Source organism: Pongo abelii, chromosome 2, assembly GCF_028885655.2.
Source record: "Pongo abelii isolate AG06213 chromosome 2, NHGRI_mPonAbe1-v2.0_pri, whole genome shotgun sequence".
Classification (NCBI taxonomy): domain Eukaryota; kingdom Metazoa; phylum Chordata; class Mammalia; order Primates; family Hominidae; genus Pongo; species Pongo abelii.
Window position 1 is genome coordinate 7,460,881 of NC_085928.1, and position 16,070 is coordinate 7,476,950.

At 49.7% G+C, this 16,070-nt stretch overlaps 1 protein-coding gene across 2 annotated transcripts in view; it reads left to right on the top strand.

The window, feature by feature from the left end:
* Window positions 1–303: 303 nt before the first annotated feature.
* The window catches only part of FGD5 (FYVE, RhoGEF and PH domain containing 5), a 125,479-nt gene continuing 109,712 nt past the window's right edge, over window positions 304–16,070 (top strand). For both annotated transcript variants that reach the window (XM_024245336.3, XM_024245337.3), the window contains exons 1-2: window positions 304–415; window positions 8,455–11,086. In XM_024245336.3, coding sequence (XP_024101104.3) covers window positions 403–415; window positions 8,455–11,086 — 2,645 coding nt within the window. In that variant the 5' untranslated portion in view covers window positions 304–402. The remainder of the gene's footprint in view (window positions 416–8,454; window positions 11,087–16,070) is intronic.

The window sequence follows — 16,070 nt, forward strand, 5'->3', positions numbered from 1 at the left end:
GGAAAAAAAAAAACCCTTCCTCTTCGGGAGCGGAGGAAATGTCTAGGAGGGGGTGGAGGCGCGGCTGCGGCGCAGGCGGAGGCGCGGCTGCCAGAGCGCAGCGCGCCCGGAGCCGGGAGCGGACGCGACGCCCGGCGCTGCTCCAGCCGCCGCCCCCGCGCTCGCACCCCCTCCTCCTCCCCCGCCCCGCGCCCCCGCCCGGCGGCCCCGCCCCGGAGGCTCGAGGCCGGCGCCCCCACTGCCCTGCGCGCCGCGCAGAGTCCAAGGCGCGCCGGGGCCGGGCGGGCGCCAGGGGGTGCGGGCCCCGCGGGGCGGCCGCGGAGGGAGGCGGTGTGTGGAGTCGCACTGGGACCCGCGGACGGACTGACGCGCCGACGGCGGCCCGGGCCCAGCGCGCTGAAGATGAACAGAGCAGGTAGGAGGCGCGGCGACCTCCGGCGCCGAGGCACGAGCGCGAGGGACCCCGGCCGGGCGCTCCAAGTTGGAGCTCCCGGGGCGCCTGGGGTTAGCTGCCCGAAATCCTCCGACCTTCCAGTGCCGCTCGGCCTCGGCCAAAGCATGCGCGAGTCCGGGGTCCCCTCGCCGAGGAGGCTGAGAATCGGGGGCCCCCGTCCGAAGCGCCCTGCCTCAGGGACCTTCTCAGCCTTGGTGAGGCCGCGCCCTAGCGGTGCGCGCCAGTATCCCACTCCCACGGCGGTCCCCGGAGTGAGGGTCCCTTCCACAACGGAGAAAGACGCCCCTTTCGCAAAAGCGACTTAGTCGGGCCCCAAAACCTTTGCCCTCCATTCCCCAGCGTCCCGGACCGGTCCTTGCTCATCTCTCAGGGGCCACACCTGACCCACGGGGCCCGTCCTGGAGCTCTCCCCGACTCCGGGACCAGTTCCCAGCCCTTCAGTACTCGGCATACCGGAAGGAGGATTCCTGCTCCCTTCTTTCCTCCTAGACCCCGAGGCTTGGAGCTCACTCTCCAGATGAGACTAAAAAGCCCAAAATTAATCCCCCTATAGCGCACCCCTCCCTCGCAGCGCCCTGGCCGGGGGCCTCCATTGTGCCTCCCCTAGGGGACCCAATGCCAAGGGGACGCTCCTCGCCGCCGCGCTGAGCCGGTCCAGGTTCCCCCACCCCCAGTCCATCGCTTCCCTGCTCTATGAATTTGACTCCCCCAGCTCATCCCTGCAGTTCAGAGATTCCGTGAAATCAAAATGTGTTTGAAATCGCAGGGATCCCTCCAGAGTAGTGCCGTTTAACGGATTTAGAAAGTGAGACTCGGAGATGGGTGGTGCATGGAACCCAGTCCTCGGGATTCCCAACTCCATCTAAGGGGAGGGCAGAAAGTTCCCTTAAAATGAGAGTTTGCAAGGGAACAGTCCTAGCTAACTTCATCTGCCTGCCAAGGAGCAGTCACCACTCTATTTTCTTTTTCTCACAGAATTTAGTAGAAGGCAGCCCGCTCCCCAACCAACACCCTTGTCCAAAGCCATACTCCAAAACACACATCCCTAAAGAAACAGGAAGCCACCATTTTGGCTGTCTTGGAACCATATCCTGCTGGTGTGTGTGTGTGTGTGTGTGTGTGTGTAGGATTTTTTCTTTTAAAAATCTTTTTAATGAAAAAAAGTCATTGTTTTAGCAGTGAGGTGCAGGCTGCGCGTTTAGACAGTCTGGGAGTGTGGCAGCCACCTTCCGTGTCCAGGCCCTGTTATTGCTGGGCATACAGGCACATGGACAGTTAGTGAGTGTGAGTCACAGAATTGGGGAGCAGGATCGGGGGTGCCACTTTGCGGGAATGGAAGAGGCTGAAACAGAGGCCCAGAGCCCAGCCAGCCACTGCTTGGAAAGGGGGTTGCCTCCTGCCTGTGCTGGCATGGCTGAACAGAGCCAGGCTAGCTTTTTCCTACACTCCTAATAAAACTCGCTTTATAACAATGGTGAGAGCGTTTCCAGTTTTCCCACGTTTTCCTGCATGAGGCTTGGGCAGACCCTCCCTTCTCTGAGAATCTGGGAGATGGAGTGAGTCGGAATAAACTTAGAGGCAGGTTTGGTCCCAGGAAATCTTAGCCGTTGTCACTCTTGGGTTCAGCCTTCCTGTAATTTGTCTCCAGTGTAAACCTGGTTCCTTTTTCAATGTGATGGTAATGATACCAGCCTCACATTCAGACCGTGCACCATGGTCTGAATTTCCTGATCACGTGGCATGGTGGTTCACAGACGCCATAGGACTGAATCTCAGAACCATCATATGCTTAGTTATGTGACCTTAAGCTATTCAACCTCTCTACACCTGTTTCTTTATCTGAAAAATGGGGATTAAATAGACTAAAACATGTAAGGTGCCTAGAAAGAACAGTGTCTGTAGCAGAGCAACCAGTAAATACCAACTAATATTTATTGGGTACTTAATATGACTTGGTATTGCTTTTAGGTGTTTTACTTCTATCAGTTTATTTAGTTTTCACAGTCACCTTATGAGGTGAGTACCATTGCCATCCCCATTTTATAGATGGGAAAATTGAGGTGCAGAGATTTTATGGTCACTGGCTTATTGAAGGGCTGAGACAAGATTGAAACACAGACTGTCCAGCCTGAGAGCCTGCTTTTTTATCCAGTGCCTAACACGTAGTAGGGTGTAGGAAATGTTTGCCAGTCGACTTTATTAGGCATCATGTCTGTTATTTTCCTGAACTTCTCAACGGCCCTATGAAAAAAAAGGGGGTGTTTCATCATTTTACCAAAAAGGAAACTGAGGCTCAGAGAGGCAAAATGATGTGCCCAATATCACAGAGCTGACGTATAGCAGAGATGGGATGGGAGCCCAGCCTTCCTGAGCCTGAGCATGCTCTTCCCACACTGTCCTGTCCTGTCTTCCTGGTAGTGCCGTGTCGTGGATCACTGGACCAGCCTAACAGCAGCCTAATTAGAAATCATCAGGCTTGGCTTGGACATTCCAGCAGGCACCCAGGAATGAAAGTTAAATTAAGATGTAAATGGAAGGTGAAATTGGAAGATAATTACTCTTGCAACATATGGTTATGAGAGTTCCAGGGGGAGTATAGTGAACTGCAGCTGAAACAGACTTTGTAACTGAAGATGGGATGTCAGAGGGTGTCTTAAGAAGAGCCAGGAGTTTAGAAGGCTGTGGTTGGCCAGAGCAAACCAGACTGACTGACTGGTCCCGTCCCCTCACTCTACAGATGGGGAAGCCGAGGCCCGGAAAGGGGAAGGGACTTGCCCAAGATCACACCTCCAGTTAAGGCAGAGCCAGGTGTGAAGATCAGGGCTCCTGGCTCCCAATCCAGTGCTCCTGGCTCCCCATCCAGTGCTCCTCCCAATACCCCTGCTAATTGAACTTCTACATAGCCGACAAGGGAGCAGCAAGCACGAACATGTGAGTGACAGATATTTAATTAAAATAGAGAGAGAAAATATAAACTGGTACCAGGGGGCTGGCTGGGGATGATTTCTATCACTAGAAGCTGTTAAAAATCTCTTCCTCCTGTCAGTGCGATTCCCCCAGCCCCTAGTTAACTCCTGCCATCTTGGCTCAAAGGGTGTTTGGAGTTTGAGTCATCCTCAGGCAGAGCAAATTGCCAGGAGGCCCTGGGCATTAGTAACTCAGGGTGAGGGAGGGACCGACCCCCAGGCTCCGTGATACAAGGAGAGAGAAGGTTCACACCATAGCCTTCTCCAGAGGAACTCAGGAGAGCCCAGAAGGTCCACCAGCTACATCAATGCTGGGTTCTGGACAGGGAATCCAGAGAAGGAAACCGCAGCTCTGATTTAGCCTATAGTTTCACCCTACCATACCCTAAAGCTCAGCATACTCTAAAGTTCCCTGGCGTGCTCTATCCAGGTGGAGCCTATTTTTTAATTGTGAAAATCCTCCTGTCCTTCAGCCTACACTCAGTGCTCTCTCTTTTCTGAGTCTTCTCTAGGCAGAATTGCCCTTAGACGTAGATAACATGATGCTGAGGTCAGGAGCTCCATCTGGCTCCCTTTTGTGATGCGGGTGAGTAGGAGGGGGCACAGCTGGATGCTCTCATACTCTTGATTTGTTTGCACCCTCCTTATCTCTGCTGGCTGGGGCCCCCAGAGCTCCCTCCTTGGCCCTTCCCTCTTCTCTGTCCACACTCATGCCTCTGGTGATCTCAACAGGCTCCTGCCTTAAATTCCATCTCTATGATGGTGACATCCAGCCAGACCTCTCTTCAGAAGCCAGAGCCTGCTTGACATCTCCACCAGTGTGTAGTAGGTGACTGTGAATGGAGTTTGACCCATGCAAACTGAAATTCTGGATTTCCCTCCCCAGCACCTGCAGTCTTTCCTGTTCCAGTTGGCAGAAACTTCACCTTTCTAGTTGCGCAGACTCAAAACCTTGGTGTCGTTCTTGACTTTTCTCTTTCTTTTACACCCCACATTCATATGGTCAGCAGATCCCCTCAGCTCTCCCTTCTTGTTCAGAATCTGACCTCTTTTCACCTCAGCCTGATCCAAGCCTCCATCATCTCTTGGTTGGATAATTGCAGGAGTCTCCTCACTGGTCTCCCTGCTTCCTTCCTCACCATTTCAGTGTATTTCAACACATTAGCCAGAATGTGCATGTCCATCTGCTCAAAACCCTGCAATGGCTTCCCATATCACTCTGAGTCAAAGCCCTGCATAATCTGCACCCTCCTGTGATTCCTCTAGCCTCATCTGCTTCTCCTGCTCGATCACTTGCTCCCCTCTGGCCATGCTGGCCTCTTCGCTGTTTCTTGGACGCCAAGTGAGTCCTAGCTTTCCTCACCACTTTCGTGTCTTTGCTCATATGTCCTCTCAGTGAAGCCTATGCTGGTCACTCTATCTAAAATCGCAAAAAAAAAAAAAAATACTCCTAATCATTTTGCATAGACTTTATCATCATCTAGCATATGATATGTAATGTACTTACCCTTTCTCTTGCATATCTCCCACCACTTCTCAATACAAGGTCCCTGAGTCTGGGGGCTTTGTTACACTTATTGATGCATCCAAATAATCTAGATTAGGGCCTGGCACATAGTTGGTACTCAATAAATATGTATTTAATGGAATTAGACTAAGATAAATTGAATGGGAGCAAATTAAAGCTAGTTGTTCACTTTTTGGTCAGTTAGTAGTTCTGAGCCCTGGACGCAGCCTTACATACATTTTTAAACTGCCCAGCTGTTTCTGGTCACCCTGGCCTTAGTTTCCCTACATTTTACCCTTCTCTTCTTCACCAGATGCTGGGACCTCTGAGTCTCCATCATAGAGGAAACACTCTGTGGCAAAAAGGGGATGGCAGAGGGTCAGGTGACAACACTAGAAAGCAGGAAACGCAGGTTCTACCAGGGCCCTGCTCTGGACTCGCTGGGTAGCCCCACACCAGCCACTCACCCTCTCTGTGCCTTAGTTTCCTCATCCTTCAGTGAGGGTCAGATGAAGCCTTTCTGCTTTTGGCTTGCTTTGATCTCAGAAGGGATGTGGCTGAAGCACTCTGCGCCTGGGGCTGGGAGCACAGGACAGGCGCTGAGTGTTTGCCATTCCCAGAGGCTCCTGTGGGGAAGTCATTTTCTTGCAGGATCATGCCTCAGACACCCGCCATAACCTTTCCCTAGGAGACAGTGCCTACAGATCAATAGCTTGATTGGATGAAGGACTGGGTGGGACGGGGGTGTTAGAGCCAAGGTGATGGTCATTTTTCATGGCCCACCTGTCCCTTTGTCCTGTCTCATGGCACCCACGTGAAATGCCCACCTGTTAAGGATAAGAAATGAGAGTCCCACCCCCAAAGAATAATTTCGTGCCAATGCCTGCCACCCAATGTTGACAGTGTGAAGCTCATATTACATAGTGTATCCGTGTAGAGCAAGACTTCAACCAAGAGAAGATCTGGGGTAGGCAAAGATGGACTTTATCTGAACAACAGCTACTATTTATTGAGTATTTCTATGTGAAGGTCTGCTACTGAGCCTTTTTGATATATTATGTAGCCTTTAATTTTTAAAACAACCCATTGAGGGTAGGTGCTGTGTGGCACCCATTTTACAGATGAAGAAACTGAGGCTGAGTTTCATAGCTGATAAGTAGCAAAGTCAGGATTTGACCCAGATCAGCTAGGCTCCAAAAGCTCCCTCTGTTACTCCACTCTAACAGGTAGCTGAAGCGTATCTTTTTAAGCTCCAATGTTTTGTTTTTCACTAATATGGATAGACATTTTTCTAAACTAGGACACACATGACTGTGGACGGAAACAAGGAGTTTGATAGTCACTATTTCTAGAAGATTCTGGGTCATTGTATGGATGTCAGTGGCTGGCCTGGGCATTGATTTGGATGAAATGGTTTGGATTAGGGGTTTGATGCAGTGGCTATTTTAACCTTTAAACCCATTGGCACTGATAACCAACTTTGGCTTCAGAAATACTGAAATTGAGGTGCCAGTGGTACAGTCCTATGGAGATGTCTAAAACCAGTTAGAGTTGTGCTGGACAGTACCGTAGCCACCAGCCACATGTGGCTAGTGAGCACGTAAAATGTAGCTAGTCTAAATTGAGATGTGCTGCAAATGTAAAATGCATATTAGATTTGGAACACTTAGTATGAAAAAAGTCAAACACCTCATTAATACATTTTATATATTGATTACATATTGAAATGATAATATTTGGATATATTGAGTCCAATAAAATATACTGTTAAAATTACTTTTACCTTTTTTTTTTTTTTTGAGACGGAGTTTTGCTCTTGTCACCCAGACGGGAGTGCAGTGCCTCAATCTTGGCTCATTGCAACCTCTGCCTCTCAGGTTCAAGTGATTCCTCTGCCTCAGCCTCCTGAGTAGCTGAGACTACAGGCATATGCCACCACACCCGGCTAATTTTTGTGTTTTTAGTAGAGACGGGGTTTCACCATGTTGACCAGGCTGGTCTCAAACTCCTGACCTCAAGTGATCCGCCCACCTTGGCTTCTGAAAGTGCTGGGATTACATGTGTGAGCCACTGCACCCAGCCTTACCTATTTATTTTTGATGTGCCTACAAGATAATTTAAAATTGCCTATGTAGTGATATATGTGGCTCACATTCCAGGGACAGCCCTGGATTAGAGATTAGTGGTGTTAGATGTTTCAGGGACAAAACTGGGCCTAACATGCGTGGGAAGAGAAGAGTTTGCTGGCAGAGATCTCCCGGCAGTCTGCTTCATCTTCCCTCCTGTTAGGAGCCAGGCTGTTATTTTGAGGCCACTTGTGTCATACCCAAGCCTTAGTGGGAATGGAACTGGGAGATAAGACCATGCTGAAGGGGAAACATGGGAGTCCTAATCCATGGGTGGTGGGGCTCCAGGCAGTACTTTTGAAGCAGAGATGTTGGGATGGAGATGGATTCTATGCCCAGTGTGCAAGGGAGCTTAGGGGGCCAGGCAGGTGACAGGGAAGCCAGGCAGGAGGCATGGGCAGTCTTGTGGCAGAGAGATGCTGAGCTCAAAAGTTGGCGACCACTCATTTGACCGTTCCCCTTCTCTAGATCCTTCTTATCCTGCAAATCTTAGCTAAAATGTCACCTTCTTTAAGAGGTCTTCCCTGGCCACAGCAGCCCATGCTTCTCTAATTCCTGTTGCATTGTAGTCTGCACCACATCTTTTATTCTGCCATGGTCAGAAGGTCCTTAGCATCCACAGGGAAGAGACCTTTTGCAGATATCCATGTTGGCAAGTACTGTATAATTTCTCCCATGAAATTTGCATGCCCATGAAATTTGGGTGTAGGTCTGGCAGGACACAGTCCTGAAGCATGCAGATTCCAGACGTGACCGCCAGCAGAAGCACACATCACTCTTTCAAACCTTTGGAGTGTCATTCATGAAGGGATGAAATGGCAGCTATTCAGTCATAATATTCCAAGGGTCCCCGGCTCTACCCTTCAGTTGTTGTAACTCAACTGTGAGTTCTCAGCAGAGTCTGTTTTCTCTTCTTGACCCTAGGAGACCCTGCCGTCTGCAGTGCTATGCGTGTAGCTAGTGGGTACCCAATGGAGTAGCTGTAGAAGGGGGGATGTAAGCTCCATGAGGGCAGCAGGGAAGGTGACGGCAAGTTCAGCCTTTTCTCGTGGTCGCTGGCTCATAGAAAGTATTTATCAGTAGCTGCTGGATGAATGAATGCACTGACCTGGACACGTCATTTGAGGAGCACAGGATTTCATTTGGTTGATTTTCGTTAGTTGCGCTGTGTGTAGAAGAAAGGTCTGTTCACTTTGTTTACAGAATGAATCTTTAGTGGAAAATCAAGGGGTTTTAAAGATTCTGGTGGAGGGCATAAGCCTAAGACAAAGCACGGGAGGTGGGCTTCACGTGGGCCGATGGAACCATCTGCGGCATCCCCTGCAAGTGGTGTGTAGGAGACTCTGAATGGAAATAAAGTTAATTGTACTTTTTCTCCTTTTCTTTATTTTTGTCGTCTAGATTCGCCAAAACCACCTGTCGCTCCCAAGCCAAAGACTACCAGTCCACTGACGCCAGTGACCGCGCCCAAATTTCCTTCCTCAGCCAGGCCCGAGAGTCTTCACAGTCCAAACTCCATGTTCAGGGGTCCAAAGCCCCCCATTGCCCCCAAGCCCAGGCTGACTGCCCCAAACGAGTGGAGAGCCAGTGTGTACCTGAATGACAGCTTGAACAAATGCAGCAACGGGCGGCTGCTCTGTGTAGACAGGGGGCTTGATGAGGGTCCCCGGTCCATCCCAAAGTGCTCTGAGTCAGAGACCGACGAGGATTACATCGTGGTCCCCAGGGCTCCGCTGAGGGAGGATGAACCCAAGGATAGGGGCAGTGTGGGGAACAAAGCCCTCATGTCTCCTGAGGCCTCTGCGGAAGAAGAAGAGGAGCGTGAGGAGGGAGGCGAGGCATGTGGCCTGGAGGGGACGGGAGCTGGTGAGGATTCAGCGGCCCCCGCTGCTCCGGGTGCAGGAGCGCTGAGCAGGGAGGGTGAGGAAGGCACAGACCTCATTCCTGAGGATGAAGGGGAGGGCTGCGCTGATGAGCCAGGGACACTGGAGCAGGTGTCCAGAAGTGAGGAGGAAGAGAAGCTGGTGCAGCGACACAGGGAGTGCAGCCTGGAGGACAGTGGGCCTTGGGCTGGAGAGGGGGTCTTCCAGAGTGACCTCCTCCTGCCTCACATCCATGGAGAGGACCACGAGCCCTCCGACACCCCCGGGGAGGCAGAGGAGGATGATGAGGAAGGCTGTGCCAGCACAGACCCAGCAGGGGCAGATGAGGGTTCGGGTCCTGACAGGCCCACGGAGGACATGGGACAGGATGCTGAGGACACCAGTGAGGAGCCCCCTGAGAAGGAGGAGCTGGCCGGGGTCCAGGAGGCAGAGACGGCCACGGACTGCCCTGAAGTTCTTGAGGAGGGATGTGAAGAGGCCACGGGTGTCACAGGTGGGGAACAGGTTGACCTCAGTGAACCACCTGACCACGAGGAGAAAACCAACCAAGAAGTGGCAGCCGCCACCCTGGAGGACCGTGCACAGGATGAGTCCGCCGAGGAGAGCTGCCAGATTGTCCCTTTTGAGAATGACTGCACAGAGGACTTTGTGACTTCCCTCACAGGAAGCCCCTATGAGTTCTTCCCAACTGAGAGCACCTCTTTTTGCAGCGAGAGCTGTTCTCTTTCTGAATCAGCGAAAGGTTTAGAATCAGAGCAGGCACCAAAGCTAGGGCGGCATGCGGAGGAGAACCCCATGGTGGGGGCTTCATGTGGCCAGTGTGGCTCCCTACAGGGTGGAGTGGCAGAGGGTCCCACAGCCCCTGATGTGGTGGTCGTGCTGGAGGAGGAGGCCTTGGATGATGCATTGGCCAACCCCTATGTGATGGGAGTGGGCCTGCCGGGTCAGGCGGCCCCTGGAGAAGGAGGGCAGGCTGCATCGGACGCCCTGGGTGGTTATGGCTCGAAAGAAGAAATGAACTGTGAGGCAGAGGGTGGCGTGGTCCCCGCGGACAGGAAGAACACCAGCACAAGGGTCCGGCCCCACTCTGGGAAGGTGGCCGGCTATGTCCCAGAAACCGTCCCTGAAGAAACCGGACCTGAGGCGGGCTCGTCAGCCCCTGGCATTGGAGGTGCCACAGAGGAGGTGGGAAAGACACTTTTGTCATTGGAGGGGAAGCCCCTGGAAGCCAGCAGGGCCTTGCCAGCAAAGCCCTTTACTTTATACCCTCGGTCGTTCTCCGTGGAAGGCCGAGAGATTCCGGTCTCCGTGTACCAGGAGCCTGAGGGGTCAGGGTTCGATGACCACAGGATAAAGAGGAAAGAGGACAATCTCTCTCTGTCATGTGTGATTGGCTCCTCTGGGAGTTTCTCCCAGAGAAACCACCTTCCGTCCAGCGGCACCTCCACGCCTTCTTCCATGGTAGACATCCCACCTCCTTTCGACCTGGCCTGCATCACCAAGAAGCCCATCACAAAGAGCTCTCCCTCTCTCCTGATTGAGAGCGACTCCCTGGACAAGTACAAGAAGAAGAAGTCATCCTTTAAGCGGTTCCTGGCACTGACGTTTAAGAAGAAGACGGAGAACAAGTTGCACGTGGATGTGAACGTGTCTTCCTCTAGGTCCTCTTCAGAGTCCAGCTACCACGGGCCTTCCAGGATTCTGGAAGTGGACCGGAGAAGCCTCAGTAACTCCCCTCAGCTTAAGTCTCGGACTGGGAAGCTCCGGGCTTCTGAATCCCCCTCCTCCCTCATCTTTTATAGAGATGGCAAGAGGAAAGGTGTCCCCTTCAGCAGGACGGTGTCCAGAGTGGAGTCCTTTGAAGACCGCTCCCGGCCGCCCTTCCTGCCCTTGCCACTGACCAAGCCACGGTCCATCTCCTTCCCCAGCGCTGACACTTCAGACTATGAGAACATTCCAGCCATGAACTCGGACTATGAGAATATCCAGATTCCACCCCGGAGACCTGCCAGGGCTGGCGCATTCACGAAGCTGTTTGAAGATCAGAGCAGAGCCCTGTCCACAGCAAATGAAAATGATGGCTACGTGGACATGAGCAGCTTCAACGCCTTTGAGAGCAAACAGCAGAGTGCAGACCAGGACGCAGAAAGGTACCTGACATTCTATTTCCTTTCTTGTTCGGCAGCTGTAACTATCCAAGAGGCAGCGTGGGTGTGGGGGACAGATGGACTTGCTTTCCAGCCTCAGGCTCTTGTTTCTTACTAGCTGTGTTGACTTGGGGTGAGTGGCTTTATATCTCTGAGCCTCAGTTACTTCATCCATGAAATGGGACTCATGCTACCTCATGGTAGAGAGTTTAAGAAAATCAGAGTAAGGCCGGGCGCAGTGGCTCACGCGTGTAATCCCAGCACTTTGGGAGGCTGAGGTGGGCGGATCACAAGTTCAAGATATCGAGACCATCCTGGTCAACATGGTGAAACCCCGTCTCTACTAAAAATACAAAAATTATCTGGGCGTGGTGCCATGCACCTGTAATCCCAGCTGCTCGGGAGGCTGAGGCAGGAGAATCGCTTGAACCCGGGAGGCGGAGGTTGCAGTGAGCCGAGGTCACGCCACTGCACTCCAACCTCGTGATAGAGCAAGACTCTGTCAAAAAAAAAAAAAAAAAGAGAGAAAATCAGAGTAGATATTCTGTGTGAAAGCAGTGTATAAGATGCCAAATACGGTACATGTGCAAGCATTTTTGTTTACATTATTTGGGAGACAGTTCTCGTTATCTCCTAGGTAGATAGATGGCTTTGCTACTTGCCTCTGAGACAGTCACCAAGAGAGAAGGTTCTGGAATCTGGCCAAACTAAATATCTTTCACATCAGGAAAATACCCTAAATTGAGATTGATACCTTTTTATTGAGTAAATATACACTGTATTCAACAGGGAACTAGAAAAGACTATTTAAATTGTTTAAAGAGCTGATGGTGCCCTGAGCTAAATTACTGAATGGAAGTCTTTAAGAGCTACATCCAAGCTTGTTTTTTGTTTTTTTTTTTTAATTGATTCACTTTGGAAGTGAGAGTGAGACACTGAAGTTATTGAACAACAGTGGGGGTGTTCTGACCTCACCTTCCCAAGACTGACTGAATGCCCCTCATTGATCATCCTGAGTGGATAATTGCCAAATCTTGCCATTCCTCATGGAATTGTGGACACAAAGGTGATGCAGTTCGCCCTGAACCATCCTCATTGTTTGGGGGCACCTCATCTGAATTAATGAAAAACCAAAGTGGTTGTGATTTTAAAAGAAACCCTCTGATTCTTTTCCCTCATGTGCAGAAACTTAAACCAGTCCTACATAGCTGTTGCCGCTAGGAATTCCTAGGGGACCCGCAGTCTTGACTAGATAAGGATGATTTGCAATTAGCATTAGCTGTTGGAGTAGAGCTGCTAGGAAGTGTTTGCATGGATAATTCTCTTGAGTATTTTGCATGGTTCGCCATCCTGGCTCCATCTTCTCACTATCCCAAGTCTGGGTAAAGCGATTTATTTATTAGTTCTTTCTAAGATGAAAAGATTTGTTTGCCACAGCAAAGGTAAACACCAGCACAGCCCGAGGGACTGAGTTTAATTTGGAGAATGTGGACTCGTGGGAGCTGCAAGAGGGGTAGAGAGGCAGAGTTAACAAGTTCATTACATTAATAACAATCGACAGGGGTAGACAAGACCCGTCCCCAGCTGAGTGCCTCCTAGCACTGAGGAAAGCCAAACCAAGCTTTGCAACAATAAACTCTCCGTGCTGGAAGAGACCGCCCACCTGTAACAGGTGCTTACCCAGTGTACTTGAAATCCTCCAGCCACAGGGACCCCATCACTCCCAGAGCTGCCTCATCGGGTGCTGGGTACTCTGATCATGAGGAAGAGTTTCTTCGTGACTGAGGCATGTACTGTTCTCTTCTAATATCCCTCCCCAACTCATGGTTCTCTCTCAAGCCAGGTGAGGGAGCTTATTTCATCTTTTTTACAATAGCCTTTCAAAAATTGAAATCTGCCTCTGTAGAATCACAGAATTTTATAGCTGGAGGAAACTTCAGACACAAGTCCTGTTACAGAAGAGGAAACTGTGACACAGAGAGGAAAAGGCACTTGCGTAAGATCTGTCAGTAAGTTACTGGAGAAAGCAGTGTCCAAACCCAGACTTCTTGACTTCTGGATCAGGAATTTGTAGTGAATTATGTGAGGGGATACCAGGTCTGGTTGTGCAGGCTGTGCATTGTACAATCACAAGAGCAACTCCTTCACCTTTTGGTCTATGTATGGTGCCACCTGGGGTGTGCAGTACACAGGCTGCTTGGCTGTATGTGAAGGACCTGTTGCCTTGATCTGTACTTTGTGCAAAAAACAAAACAAAAAGGCCTTTTCATCCAGACAATTATGACAATAGGGAATAAAATAAGACAATGCTAAAGCTCCTGGATCGTGACTGTTTACTGTGTGCCAAGCACTGTGCTAGGTGCTTTCTTTGCATTAGCTCACATTTGATGCTACAGCCTAGGGCCTTGGTTGAGGGTCTTGAACTGTCAGACTCTGAATTTCAAGAGCACGGTTGCACCACTCTGACGTTATTTCGCCAAAGGCCAGACTGACTGGAATAAATCTCCCATACAGGAACCACATCCTCTTGGAGATCAGTCAGTGAGCAAAGCTTTCTTCCGCTTTCCTACATGAAACAGATGAAAGCAAAGGGGGAGAAAAATCCCCACTTTGGGCTGGAGCAGGTCTGGGCAAGGGAGGTTTGAGACGCATATCACCGAGAGGCATGAGTGACTGCCGTGGGGCTGGGGGACCCTGCTTGTATGCCTGAATAGGGGCTTTGAGTACAGAGTGGAGGGGATGCTGCTGATCTGAGACCTGTGCCTAGGGGTGCTTGGGGTTGGACGGGATGAGAGGGTGGGGAGGCAGTTCCTTCCTCCGCCTGCTACTTGTCCTGCCCCATACCTTGCTTTAGTGTGAGGATTAGAGGCAGAAGCCAAAATAAATACCCATAGCCCTGACTGAAGGCAGGTCAGTGCACCAGACATGGATTCAAAGCCTAAGGTCCCGACACTTGTTATGGGACCTTGGAAGAGGCTGGGCCACAGTTTGCTCATCTGTAGAATGGTAAGGTTGGAGCAGTTGTGTATTTCTCAAACATTCACCTTTCCTGGACTTCATTTACCATTTCCATTTTACTGCCTATACTTTGACTCATTACTTTTCTTTAAATCAGCCCATCTTTTTTATTTAGAAAAATGTAACGGAAACTTTTTGTCACTATTGGGAAATGGAAAAACAGTATCAGTTGCCATAAATAGAAGGCAATTGTAAAAATAAGATAGAACAGTAAAACAACATGGGTAAAGACTAGCTTGAGGTGATTCCTTGCCAAGGCTGGGAGCTGGAAGCCTGATCTCTTTGTTAAACAGGGAGAGGTGTTAAAGATATGCTTGCACCACACGGAGACTTTCTACCTGGCAAAACCAGAAGAATCCAAAAGGACTAAGAAGGGAGTAACTCTTTCATAGTGTGATTCAGTGTTATATAAATCCAAGCCCTTTTTCTACTAAAAGTATCTCCCTTCAAGAAACAGCATATAATAGAATTCAGAGAGCCCTTAGTGACCCTGAAACTGGGTGAGCAGCAGCTCAGGGTCTATTGGATGATTGTAAAGTTTCTTCTGTGTAGTTACTTCCTTTGAGATTTGCATAGATAGTAGCTTGTTAGTAGCTATAGTAATACTGTTAACAGTCTTTTATAAATTTATTACCTATGTCCATTTTTTTCAATGGTATACAAAAGAAGGTTTTATCATTCTTTAGTTTAAAATGTATACCTGGGCTGAGTGCAGTGGCTTACGCCTGTAATCCCAGTGCTTTGGAAGGCCAAGGCAGGAGGATCACTTGAAGCCAGAAGTTTGAGACCAGCCTAGACAACATAGTGAGACTCCCATCTCTACATATACACTCCCATCTCTACATATGTATATATATGTATACACCCACGCAAATATAAATAGCCGGGCATTGTGGTACGCACCTGTAGTCCCAGCTGCTTAGGAGGCTGAGGCGGGAGGATCACTAGGAATTTCAGGCTGCATTGAGCTGTCATCATGCCACTGCACTCCAGCCTGGCTGACAGAGCAGACCCTGATTCAAAAGAAAAATGAAATGAAATGTATCCTTGAAGCATTCTTTTTTCCCTGAATTGACTCTCACTTAAAAAAAAAAAAAAGTTTTCAGCAGAGATCTAGTCCAACACCCTTAGTTTCCAGATAGGCTGTCTTATGTCCTAAGTCACTGACCAGTAGTCTTGGCCAGGGGAACCCAGTCTTCACCTCTGAATATCCTATAGCACCCTGATATGTTGGTTACACACTAGAAGCTTAATAAGTGTATATTGATGAGTTGGTGGTTTTGAGCTTCACAAGGAGAAAGAAATATCATTTATTAAATACCTGTTTTTAGCAACACAGTGCTAGGTGCTTTGTATACAGTTATTACATACCTGTTTTATGCAAAACACGACACAGACTCTCTTGTCCTAAATATCTCATTTAAATCTTCATCATCATATGTTTGTGTTTTGCATGATAGCAGTCAGCATTATACATCAGCACAGATCCCTGAGGCCACTTTTCCCCAACATTTTGTTATGAAAATGCTCAAACTTGTTGAGAAGAGTTTTAGTGTGAACGCCCATGTGCCCGGCACGGCACCCAGGTTATACCATGCACATGTTGCTGCACTGGCTTTCTCTCTCTCTCACTCGCTCTCTCTTTCTTCCTCTCCTTCCCTTTCTCCCTCTCTCCCTCTCCTCTTCTTCCCCTCTTCCCCTCTGCCCCTCTCCCCACTGCCCTCATCCATTAGTGCATATTGTTCTTGACACATTTATGGTAGCTTTTTCTGTTTACAGATGAGGACACCGTGGCCCAAGGAGAGCCTGTGAAAGCACCACAGCTAAGCTTATAGGCTTTGGAGCCAAGCTGCCTGGGTATTGGTCTACACTTATTGTCTATGTGACCTAGAACAAGTTTCTGACCTCTCTGTACCTCAGTGTCCTTATCTATAAAAGGAGATGATCATTGTTCCTGCCTTGGAATGTC